This window comes from Globicephala melas, chromosome 2 (assembly GCF_963455315.2).
Source record: "Globicephala melas chromosome 2, mGloMel1.2, whole genome shotgun sequence".
NCBI classification, from domain to species: domain Eukaryota; kingdom Metazoa; phylum Chordata; class Mammalia; order Artiodactyla; family Delphinidae; genus Globicephala; species Globicephala melas.
In genome coordinates, this window is record NC_083315.2 from 81,051,576 (window position 1) to 81,064,292 (window position 12,717).

At 39.9% G+C, this 12,717-nt stretch overlaps 1 protein-coding gene across 11 annotated transcripts in view; it reads left to right on the forward strand.

Moving 5' to 3' along the window:
- The window catches only part of LEO1 (LEO1 homolog, Paf1/RNA polymerase II complex component), an 81,699-nt gene that overhangs the window by 13,743 nt on the left and 55,239 nt on the right, over positions 1 to 12,717 (forward strand). For 4 of the 11 annotated variants that reach the window (XM_060294248.2, XM_070044920.1, XM_060294249.1 and 1 more), the window contains 5 exons: positions 2,067 to 2,260; positions 3,637 to 5,938; positions 10,208 to 10,350; positions 11,407 to 11,443; positions 11,867 to 11,947. In XM_060294248.2, coding sequence (XP_060150231.1) covers positions 5,911 to 5,938; positions 10,208 to 10,350; positions 11,407 to 11,443; positions 11,867 to 11,947 — 289 coding nt within the window. In that variant the 5' untranslated portion in view covers positions 2,067 to 2,260; positions 3,637 to 5,910. Of the gene's footprint in view, positions 1 to 2,066; positions 2,261 to 3,636; positions 5,939 to 10,175; positions 10,351 to 11,406; positions 11,444 to 11,866; positions 11,948 to 12,717 lie in introns of all 11 variants that reach the window. The other 7 variants (XM_060294246.1, XM_060294255.2, XM_060294254.2 and 4 more) reach the window with 7 other exon arrangements.

Consider the following 12,717-nt stretch of genomic DNA (forward strand, 5'->3'; position numbering starts at 1 on the left):
GATGGATAACAAGCATATGAAAATATGTTCAATATCAGTAGTCATTACAGAAATGTAAATCAAAACCACAATAAGATACCACTTCACACCAATAGAATGACTATAATAAAAAATTTTTGAAAAGAAAGAAAAAGAAGTGTTGGTGAGGTTGTGGGGAAATTGGAACCCTCATACATTGCTGCTGGGAAGGTAAAATGGTGCAGCCAATTTGGAAAACGGTGTGACAACTGCTGAAAAAGTTAAGCATAAAGTTACCATTTGACCCAGCAATTCCACTCCTATGTATATTCCCCAAAGAAATGAAAACATAACGGCCACACAAAAATTTGTACACAAATGTTTAAGGGAGCATTATTCATAATAACCAAAAGGGGGAAACAACCCAAATGTTCATCAACTGATGAATGGGTAAATGAAATTTGCTATACCTGTACAATGGAATACTGTTCAGTTACAAAAAGGAATGAGAGGGCTTCCCTGGTGGCGCAGTGGTTGGGAGTCTGCCTGTCGATGCAGGGGGCACAGGTTCGTGCCCCGGTCCGGGAGGATCCCGCGTGCCATGGAGCGACTGGGCCCGTGGGCCATGGCCGCTGAGCCTGTGCGTCCCGCAATGGGAGAGGCTGCAACGGTGAGGGGCCCACGTGCCGCAAAAAAAAAAAAAGGAATGAGACTGATATATGCTACAACATGGGTGAACCTTGAAAACATTATGCTAAGTGAGAGAAGGCAGACAAAATGCCACACATATTGTGTGCTTCCATTTAATGATATGTCCAGAGTAGGCAAATTCATAGAGACATAAAGTAAATTAGTGGTTTCCAGGGGCTGTCAGTAGGGAGAATAAGGAATGACTGCTAACTGACACAGGGTTTCATTTTGGGGTGATGAAACTACTCTAAAATTGTTTGTGGTGATGGTTGCCCAACCTTGTGAACATACTAAAAACCTATAAGTTGTGCACTTCAAAATGGTGAATTTTATGTATGTAATACTATCGCAATTTTTGAAAAAGGACACAGGGAAGTGGGCATGTTGGTATAGCTATACTATGTCAGGCCAGAAAACCCACCAGATGACTCTTCCATAGGAGGACCTGGAGGATACACCATCTACCAAAACAATAAAGAATGTGCTGGTGAAAGGGCACCAGAATCACTATGAAGTTCAGTAGCGGCTCTCTTTTGCAGGCTGGACTGATGATGGTAGGCGATGCTGTTATAAAACTGACTTCCTTATTAGCAATGGAGTTAATACAACCCAGAAATAATTGAACCAGGTGGCGTCACACACGTGTCAGAAACCATGTGGATGCAATTATGATAATAAGCAGCAAGATCAAAGTGGCAACCAGGGGCCCCTGACCTGCAGAGTTATGGAGATAATTAATAAAACATTGTGTCACTTGCTGAAAAATAGATGGGCAGCCAATAAGGGTACTAATCGGTTTGTACAAGCAAAAGAAAACAAAGAGGGTGTAGGGAATGGAACTATTTGGGAGCAAAGTTTTTGAATAGTATTGAAATTAAGTTGGTATTAATCTGAACAACATTGTTATAAATTAAGATGTTAATCATAATCCCAGCAACCACTAATAACTCAAATATATATATGACAGGGAAATTAAAATGTTACATTGGAAAATATCTTTTTAACACAAAAGATGGCAAAATATAGGAATAGAGGAGCAAAAAAGCTATGGCATATGGAAAAGAAGGCAAAATGGCAGTTGTAAATCCTTCAATATAAAATGACTCAGCCAGTTGATTCCTCCTTGGTCAATGACCACACCATTTCTGGCACAATGGATACTTGAAGAAAGTGGCCATGTGGCAGACATTGAGGCTATCCTGGGCCCATTAGCATGGGTTCCCACTTATCAGTTATCGCCTCTGCCAAGTGTCTACCTTGACAGCAAAAGAGATCAATGCTGAGCTCCTGATATGGCACCATTCCTCAAGGAGCCCAACCAACAAGTTGGTGGCAAGTTGACTGAAAGGTAGAATGTTTCGTTCTGACAGGAATGGACAAATATTCTGGGTAAGGATTTTTTTTTTTTTTTTTTTTAGCGGTACGCGGGCCTCTCACTGTTGCGGCCTCTCCCGTTGTGGAGCACAGGCTTTGGACGCGCAGGCTCAGCAGCCATGGCTCACGGGCCCAGCCGCTCCGCGGCATGTGGGATCTTCCCAGACCGGGGCACGAACCCGTGTCCCCTGCGTCGGCAGGCGGACTCTCAACCACTGTGCCACCAGGGAAGCCCTGGGTAAGGATTTAAAAGTCTTATCTTCAGGCCTCACTCTGGGCTTAAACAATATTTGATCCACCAGCAGAGGACTTCACATAACATTGCATCAGACCAGGGGACCCAATTTACAGTAAAAAGATGTGAGAGTGGACCCATGACAATGGTATCTGCTGGTTGTATCACTTACTGCAACACCCTGAAGCTTCTGGCCTGACAGAGTATTGGGGTGCCATGCTGAAGGTATGGCTGACGTGTTAGCTGAGATGCAATGCTCTGTGAGTGCCATCCCCCTGGATACATTAAACACATTGAATCAAAGATCTTTATTTGGTGCTGTGTCCCCAACAGGAAGAATACATGGGTCTGAGAAGCAAACTATGGAAGTACGAATAAACCTGCTTATCATTATTCCTAATGACCCAATGGGAAATTTATGCTTCCTGTTCCTGCGATTCAGAACCCTGCAGGGTCAGAGGACCTTGCTTCTAAAAGGGGAATATTTCCACCCAAGGATACAGCAAAAGTCCCTTTGAACTACTAGCTTAAACTTCTGCTGGGCACTTTGGGCTCCTAGTATCCAGGGATGAGTGGGCTGGAAGTAGAGGAATCATCTTAGCAGGGGTATTAACCCTGATCATCAGAAGGACTTAGGTCTGTTGTTATACGATAAGGGTAGGGAAGACTGTTTTAGCACTCGCATGATCTACTTGTGTGCCTCTTGTTATTCTCTTGCCTAGTTGCAATAGTAAATGGATAATGCAGCAAGGACCTGGCGACCAGGAACCCAGACCTCTCTGGGATGTGAATCTAGATCATGACGCCATAAGTCACTGAGGCCAAGAGGAGTGGTAGCTGAGAATGAGAGGAATTTAGAAAGGATGGTTGAGAAAGGAGGCTGTAAGTTTCAATTGCAGCCCCAAGACCAGCTGCAGCAGAGAGGGCTATCGTTTGTTTGTCCTACAAGCCTTCCTCTTCTAAGTTTCCCCAGGAGGAGAGGCTCATCAGAAACCTGAAGAAGCTACTCCTCAATGCGTATGAACAATTAGATCCGGGAGCCGCACAGAGAACGAACGTGGAGATGACCCACTGAGATTTCCCTTTGCAGAGGGACTTCTTGTCCCAGCTACTTGGGGCACTGTCAGACAGCCTTTAGGCTTTTGGCAGCAGAGAGCTGCCTTATCAGAGCTCACACCCCTTTGGAGACAGCTTACATCCATTAACTGATCAAGGCGTGGTTTTAAAGCCCAGCCATTTCAGCCTGGTTTGGCACAATGCTGAAGGACCGTTTCAGCCCCAAAGCTCCTCATGGGGTCAGTTCAGGCTACTGGGCTTTCCTTATATGCAGCCTGCTTTTCCTTCCGTCTAAGCCTGCTTCCTTCTCTTCTATTCCACAGGTGTCGATCCCAAAGGCACTCCCTGATAAACATCCTGGACACTAAACTCTGACTCAGAGTCTTCTTCCTGCAGAGCCTGAACTGTGAAAATGCCCTGTTATCACAAATACTTTTAGTATGTATATTTTACTAGTGAATATTCATCTAGATAACCCCAGTACAATATCGAAATCAGGAATTTAACATTGATATGTTACTGTATGATCCTCATACCCCATTCAAATTTTGTCAATGGTCACAGTAATGTCCTCTGCCCAGAAATTGTGCGTTGTATTTAGCTGTCTCTTCAGTCTTCAATTTTGAACGGTTCCCTAGTCTTTGCTTTACTTTCATGACCTTGATACTCTTTAAGATTACGGCCACTTATTTTTGTAGAATGTCCCTCAGTCTGGGTTTGTCTGAGGTTTTGTGATGACTAAATATAGGTTATCTTTGGTGGAACGATTAGAGAAGTGATGCCATGTTCTCACTGTATCCTATTAGGTGGCACATGACTTCAGTTTGTCGTGTCACTGGTGATGCTAACTTGATTAAGGTGGCATCTGCCTTGTAATTAAGTATTTTGTGGGGAAGTACTTTGAGGCTATGTAAATATCCCATTCTTCATAATACTTCCTAGTTATTCTTTTTAAAATTTATTAGCCAAGGAATTCCTATTTTATTCAGTGGACAGTAACCCATGACTGTCGTTATTTTGACACTTAGACTGTTCCACATTTGGTCACTGGGAGCCTCTTCAAGTTGGCTTCTTTATTCTCTTAACATAACTCCATCATTCTTTTGCACTTCCTTGCTTGCTGCATGAGATAGTCCAAGCTTATTTTGTACTTTTCCTGCTCCAGCCCTGGAATCAGCCATTTCTCCAAGGAGCTCTGGTTCCTTCTGGCAGAGAATGGCATTCAGAAACTAAGATCTTGGCGTTAGATGTGCTCATTGCTATTGAGGTATCAACTGTTCTTAGGCCCTTTCAGCAGACAGATCTAGGGAATATATGAAATATATGTATGTATATGTATATATGTATTTATGTATATAAATTTACATTTATGTTTACACAAACACATTTTACATCTATATTTCTATATCTATATATATTCAAAATCATGAGTTCACGCTGATACCTCCAATTTCAATCCAATACCAACTAGTTCATTCTAGTTTTTTCATTATTCATATATGTAACTACCATCTCTACCAGTAACAAATGTAACTCCCATTATCCTTAGTATGACTATTATATTTCATCAATCCTTCTGTGCATAAATAATCTCCTGTGATTACCCCTTCCCCCTGTGTGGATACCTCCTCACCTTGCACTGGGCTGCTGCTCTGCCTTGGGCTCCAATGCTTGGGCTTGCTTGGGCTCCAATGCCCCAAGCTGGACCATCCCCTGCACAGTCACCTTCCTCACCCTGGTCTGACTCTGACACCCTGTGCCAGATGGCCTTCCTTCAATGGATGGCCTCCTTACCCAGCTTGATCTCTGCACCCACACTAGGCCTCCTTTCTTCCTCTCCCTTCCCCCTTCCCCATGTGGATAGCTATCTTACCCTCATTGGGTTCCAACGCCTGGCAACCACAGGCTAACCCTCTGCAGGGACTCCATTCTCACTATGCTCAGGATACCACACCGGTCTCCCTCTCCGTGGGGGGGACACGCTCCTCATCCCAGTCAGGCCACCCTCCACACAGATGCCCTTCTCACCTGTCTTGGGCTTTGACACCTGCACCTGGCTGACCTTTTACCCAGATGCCCTCCTCACACCTTTCAGCCACCACAGTTCCACACCCCCACCAAGGACACCAACCTTGCTTGGCTCCATGAATTGGCTTTTGGCCTGATTTGTACAGAAAGGAGAGGGAAGAGGATGGGAAGGTAGAGGAAGAAGTGGCAGACCATTAATTCATTCTTTGAAGTTCATTTTTTTAAAGTTTTATTCTATTTATTTATTTTTTGGCCATGCCGCGTGGCTTGTGGGATCTTAGTTCCCCGACCGGAGGTTGAACTGCACCCTCAGCAGTGAATGCATGGAGTCCTAACCACTGGGCCACCAGGGAATTCCCTAAAGTTCATTTTTAATAGAATCATTTTTCTGATATTCACTTCCAGTTTGGTTTGGGGCTCGATTTATTTCTTTTTTTCTTTTTCTTTTTTCTGACTAGATTTATTTCTGACGTCATGTCTGTTAAATTCATGTTTGCCAAAAGAGCCAAAGCTGCCTGCTCAGCCCATTCCTTATCTGTGATGGCCACCATCTCCTCTACCAGAACAAGATGGCTCACACAGGTCAATACACAACAGGTTGCTCACCATTCTTTTCAGTGGGGTTTTTGGGATAATATAGATATGGTTGTGCATATTTAGAAAAAGGGTATCTTGCTTTAATACTTCCAATTTCTTTTCCCTGTTTCCTTTTTTTCTCTTCCTATCAAAACTGTTAATCTTGCTAGGTCAGTTTAAATAGAACCTCAGTTGCCTCTAAATTTCCTAGACTTTTTCCCATAGGAAGATACTTCAAAGGTATCTCCAGATCCCAATAAGAATGGATTATTTGCTATTCTTCAAATATGCCCTCGGCTGTTCTACGTGTGAGCCTTTATTCATGCTGGTGCTTCTGCCTGGTCTGTCATCTCATGGCTTCTCCAAAGGTCAAAGCCCTACATCCTGCAAAGTACACTTCATGTGCTACCTCCTACCAAAGTCTTTGTAAATATCCCCACCTCTGGACCCCAACAGAACTTTGTATGTATTTATGACATAGATCCTGTTCTGACATATTATCATTGCTGGGAGACAGGAAACTTGTTCCTTAGGTACAGGTACCATTCTTTTTCATTTATTTTCTCCCTGGAGGCCTTGCACATAGTAGAGACTACACATGTTTGTTGGACTGAAACATAATCAAGGTTTCTATACTTTATATTAATTTTTCTTTTTACATAGTATACTCTTCAAAACAATTAAACTCCCTAGTAGTTTTTTCTGGCATGAGACCTAAATTTTTTCCCTCATAGAAGAGAATGATATTTAGTTTTACCATCCAAAGGACAAGAAAGTTAATGTGTTTATCTTTTTCCAATATGATGCAATAGGTTGTATTAGTATACCAAGAGGTACAATCTAATCTCAAAGCAAATTCATATTTGCCTATGCAAGCCTATATTTTTGTCCTGCCCAAATGGTACACCATTTTGACTTTTGAAATTATTAAATATTGACATTGTCCTAGAACATATGCATTACTTTGCATAGTGAATAAAATCATATTTTCACCTGCAGAGAGATGGCCTCAATTCCTCACTCCCCACAGGAATTATGTAACTACAGTAGGAGACCGACCTGCTTCTTTTGTGTTGGTCTTAGCCTGGATTCTCATAATCTGTTCCGAAGTAGGGCAGTATCAAAAATCTAGGCTGCTTTGTCATATTTTTTTCTCCATTTAACTGTTTATTGCAAGGCCAATCATTAGATTGTAAACTCTTTGACTTGGAGTTGTCTTCCAAGTCTTTTGTATCCTTCTTTTGTAGGAGATGATAGCATACTGTAGATGTGCAATGAATGATTTCACCAAATTAGTCTTAGAGTGCTTGACTTCACTGGGCCGTCACTTCTAAGCTTGTTGTGTTCAGAAGCCAAAAATACGGACTTTTAGTGTTCTTCTCCTGCAAGTTCTTACTGCTTTTAGACCTCTGTTTATCCCTAGTGGCCTGATAGCTATTGCACCAAGTTTTTAGAGTTGGAAGTTTAATGAATTTTAAGACTCTCTCTCTATGTCATGCCTTGAAATTGGAAGAACTGAGTAGAGAAAGAAGGGTTGGGGACCATGAAGAGCTTTCCTGCTTAGAAAGAGAACTCCTTCTGACAGGTGTCTGTGGTAGGCTGAGTTATGGCTCCCCCAAAATGTCCATGTCCTAATCCCCGGACTCTGTGGATATTACCTTGTATGGCAAACAAACAAACAACCAAAAAATTCCAAGACTTTGCAGGTATGACTGAGGATTTTAAAATGGGGAGATTATTCTGGATTATCTGAGCGGGACCTAAATGCAATTCCATGCATCCTTAGAATAGGATAACAGGAGATGTGACACATAGGAGAGAAGGCAATATGACTATGGAGGCAGAGACTGGAGTGATGTGGCCACAAGCCAAGAGGTGCCAGCAGCCACTAGAAGCTGTAAGAGGCAAGAAACATGTTGTCCTACTGTCTCTGGAGGGAGCACAGCCCTGCTGGCATCTTTATTCAACCCAGTGAAACTGATGAACTTCTGGCCTCCAGCAATGTGAAAGGATAAATTTCTGTTGTTTTAAGCCATCAGGCTGTGTGGTAATTTGTTACAGCAGTTACAGGAAACTAATACAGTATCCTATATCTCAAATGTTTCTATATTTTCTTTTTACTGCTCCCCTTATTTAGCCTATATGTATGTATATATCCCATTTTGTTCTTTCTTTTCTTCCTGACAGATTTTTTCCTGTGGGTGTCCCTAAGAAAACAACTTTTCATACCCTTTTCAATTACTTAGATGTTGGGTTTCAAAACAATTTAATAAACATTTAGGGACCATCCACTGTGCCTCTAACATTGTTTAGAGACTTTGGGGGGACATAAAGAATAAACATAAACTCCACCCTCAAGTATCTGTAAATTAATTAAGAAACAGTTTACATAATGTTATGACCCAATGTGTGCTAAAGTACAAAGATAAATACCAAAGACAGGAAGTGCTGTAGAAATTCAGAAAAGTGAGTAACCTGTGAGGGGTATAGAGTAAATTGGGTGGGTTTTATTGAATAGGTGGATTTTGAAGGCCGGCATTTGGACAAAAGGAGAGGAGTTTAGATTTCATCCTCTGGGCAGTGATAATTCATCAAGAATTGCATCCCCACTGTTATTTCTTTTTGCAGTATGAAAGTAATCTAGGCTTTTCTTAAAACATTTCAGTGATATAAAAATTAGAATGTAAATATATCCCTATAATTCCACTACTCCTGGAGAAAAGCTTTGCTATCAACTTGACATATATTCTTCCAGATTTTTTTCTGTACATATGGTAATCTTGCTTATATAATTATTACAGAAATGGGATATGCTGTAAATATTCTTTTGCCACCTGTCATTAAAGACTTTTGAGCAAAATGAAAAGGAAAATCATATTGTAAGATGATTAATCTTACGGCAACATGTATGTAGATCTCCCTACTCTGTTCTAATTACAGTATGGACTGGACTTAGGGGAGAAATGGAAACAGAGAGAGAGAGAGAGAGAGAGAGAGAGAGAAAGAGAGAAGCTAATGGCTGTTACAATAATGTGGGCAAAAAAAATTAGGGTAATGGCTATGGCAGTAACTGACAAAGTAAGAGATTGGGAAATTTTTCTATTAAGAGTTAGGATATATATATATATATTTCCAGATCTTGGGCCACATAAATAAAAACTAACTACTCCTTTTAGCTTTGAGAGAGGGAAAAAGATGAAAGATTCCATTTATCCACATTTTAAGTTAGTCACATGCTCTGATTGTAGTAATAACAATCCCAAAGGGAAGAAATTGCTTTCTAAGCAGTGACAGCAGGGTTATGTATTTTATATATAATGATGTCTTTTGTGATTATGAAAGCATTATATAATTATAAAAGCATTTGTAGAAAACATGGAAAATATTGAAAAGTAAAACAAAGAATAAAATCACCCAGAACCCCATCACTCAGCCATAACCACCATGTACATTTTGGCGTATTTTCTTTCAGACGTTTTCCTGTGCAAAGGAATGCACATAAATGAAATTGAGGTAATACAGGATACTTCTCTGAAACATACAATTTTTACTTGGCAGTGTCATAAACATCCTCCCATGTCTTTAAATATTCTTTTAAAAATCTTTGTTTTGTCAAATTGGCATTTTTATTCATTTTTGTGTGGATTACAACAGTGGTGCAATTTTGTTGTAAAAAATGCAAACAAACACAGAAGTAAGTAAGGTAGAACATGAAAGTCTTCTCATAATCTCACCTCCGAGGGGTATAGAGATGTGCTGGAGTCTGCTCACACTGGCTCATTAAGCTAATTGTGTGCGTACATCAAGAGCTTGAAATCAGCCATGGCAGGAGTACTTACGCTGTGGAGATCGGCAAACACCACCTATCAATGATTATTTTTTCCCCCTGGAAAACTGGTTGTTAAACTTTTACCAGAACATCACTATGCTATATCCTCCTAGACATTTTCTGTATATTTAAATATATATTTACATAAACATAGAAAACATCCAATTTTCTTTTTCCCCCCAGCTTTATTGATATATAATTAATATATAACGTGTAACTTTAAACTGTATAAAGCAGTAATTTGGTACATGTGTATATTGCAAAATGACTACCACAATAATATTAGTTAACACATCCATCACCTCAAATAGTTACAATTTGTGTGTGTGTGTGTATGGTAAGCACACTTAAGATTTGCAATCTTTGCAGTTTTGAAATATACAATATGGTATTGGTTGTTTTTTGTTTTTTTTTTTTTGCGGTACGCAGACCTCTCCCTGTTGTGGCCTCTCCTGTTTCAGAGCACAGGCTCCGGATGCACAGGCTCAGCGGCCATGGCTTACGGACCCAGCCGCTCTGCGGCATGTGGGATCTTCCCAGACCAGGGCATGAACCCGTGTCCCTGCATCTCAACCACTGCACCACCAGGGAAGCCCACAATATGGTATTGTTAACTGTGGTCACCATGGGGGGTACATTACATACTCAGGACTTAACAAGTGGAATTTTGTACTTTTGACCATTCTCACCCACTCTCTCCTTGCTGTGTCCCCTCACCCCCAACCCTGGCAACCATCAATCTACTCTCTATGAGTTCAGGGTTTTTTTAGATTCCACATATAAGGAAGATCACACAGTATTTATCTTTCTCTGTCTGTCTTACCTCACTTGCATAATGCCCTCAAGTTTCATCCATGTTGTCTATAGCAGGATTTGCTTATTTTTTATAGCTAAATAATATTCCATTGTGCATTTTTCCACGTTTTCTTTATCCATTCATCCATTGATGAACACTTAGGTTGTTTCCATGTCTTGGCTATTGTAAATACAATGCAATGAATATGGGGGTACAGATATCTCTTTGAGATAGTGATTTCACTTCCTTCAGATACACACCCAGAAGTGGAATTGCTGGATCATATGGTAGTTTTATTTTAATTTTTTTTGAGACACCTCCATACTGTAGAAAACATCCAATTTTCCCATTGGCTTTGGCAATCCAACAATATATTATGCCCCTCTACTTCAAAACACATTCATCTACCTAATCCTTGCTACTTAGCACTTCACTCTGTGACTGCATTATAATTTATTTGAACAATTCTCCACTGATGGGTGTTTTGATTGGTTCCAATTTCTGGCTATTATAAACAAAGTTTCAGTGAATATTTTGTCCATATATATCTGTATATTTGTCAAATTATTTTCTTGGGATAAATTTCTAGGCAGGAGATGTTGAATCAAAGAGTATTCCACAATTTAGATAGATGATACCAAAGTCCCTTTAAACGGTTTCTTATTTTTATACTCCCTTCACTGGTGTATGACAATGCCCTGAAAAACATAATTTAAATGATTGCATAGTATTTCAGTTTATAAATGTCTGATAATTTATTTGATCAATTTCTTACTATGGTGTTTACAGTATTTCTCATTTCTATAAACAATGTTATAACAAACACCCTTGAAAATCTTCAGGTGAATCTCTTATTTTCCTAAGATAAATTCTTTGATATGGAAGAACTACAGAGTCAAAGGTAAGAATATTTTTATGACATTTTTGTACATATTATTAGCTTCAGGTCAGTATTTAGTACTTAAGTTTTTTTTTTTTAAGAATTTACTTGATGCTAAATAGAAAAAAATTTTTTTTCTAATGACTAATATTGTTTTTGGAAATAAAATCTTATGGCTCTTAAATAACCTTTAGGTTATTTTCCATTTAATTACTTCTTTGGGATTTTAGGCCCAGGATTCTACCCTATTCCCCCATCCAAATTTTGTTTCTGTGTTAAGTAGCAGGTTAAGTAGCAGATAAAAAATATAACATATACATGTGTGTTTGCATGTTGGAAAGTTAAATGTATCCATACATATATATGAATCATTTTTTTAAATTAATTAATTAATTTGTTTTTGGCTGCTTTGGGTCTTCGTTGCTGCGTGTGGGCTTTCTCTAGCTGCGGCAGGCGCTACTCTTTGTTGCAGTGCGCGGGCTTCTCATCATGGTGGCTTCTCTTGTTGTGGAGCACAGGCTCTAGGTATGTGGCCTTCAGTAGTTGTGGCACGTGGGCTCAGTAGTTATGGCTCGGGATCTCTAGAGTGCAGGCTCAGTAGTTGTGGCGCATGGGCTTAGCTGCTCTGCGGCATGTGGGATCTTCCCAGACCAGGGCTCAAACCCCTGTCCCCTGCACTGGCAGGCAGATTCCCAACCACTGCGCCACCAGGAAGTCTCTATATGAACCATTATTAACCTTACATAGTCGCACCCATTTAAGGTATGGGATTAACCCTACCTGTCATTTCCTTAATGAGTAACGAAATAAATTGCAGTCAAAGAAATGAAATCTTCACTGGACTCTTTAGGGAAATTTCATATTATGAAACCCAAGAAAAAAAATCTAAATTTCCCCAGAAGGTACCAGTTACTTTATTTAAATGTATCATTTTATCAGTAGATACATAAAAATCAGAGTGCTTATAGCTGAAAAATATTTCCTTAATGTTTGCCAGTCTTAAAAATACTGCTCTTTTTTTAATTGGGAAAAAAGAGAAAACAAATGGATATTTCTAAATATTTTTATAAGAAGTGTTTTGATTACTATCTAAAGTTAGTGTTTTTCAAATCTCTCCTTCACACCCCAAGTCAATTTTTTGTTAAGGAAAAATTGGTGAGGGTATATGTGGGTGTGTGTGTCTCATTTTGCAGAAGGAGGTCTCTTCAGGGTATACCATCACCACCTTGTGGCCTTTTGCCATATTACTGTTAAGGGGTTTAACACCATAATGCTCTTTTGCAATTGTAAGCATG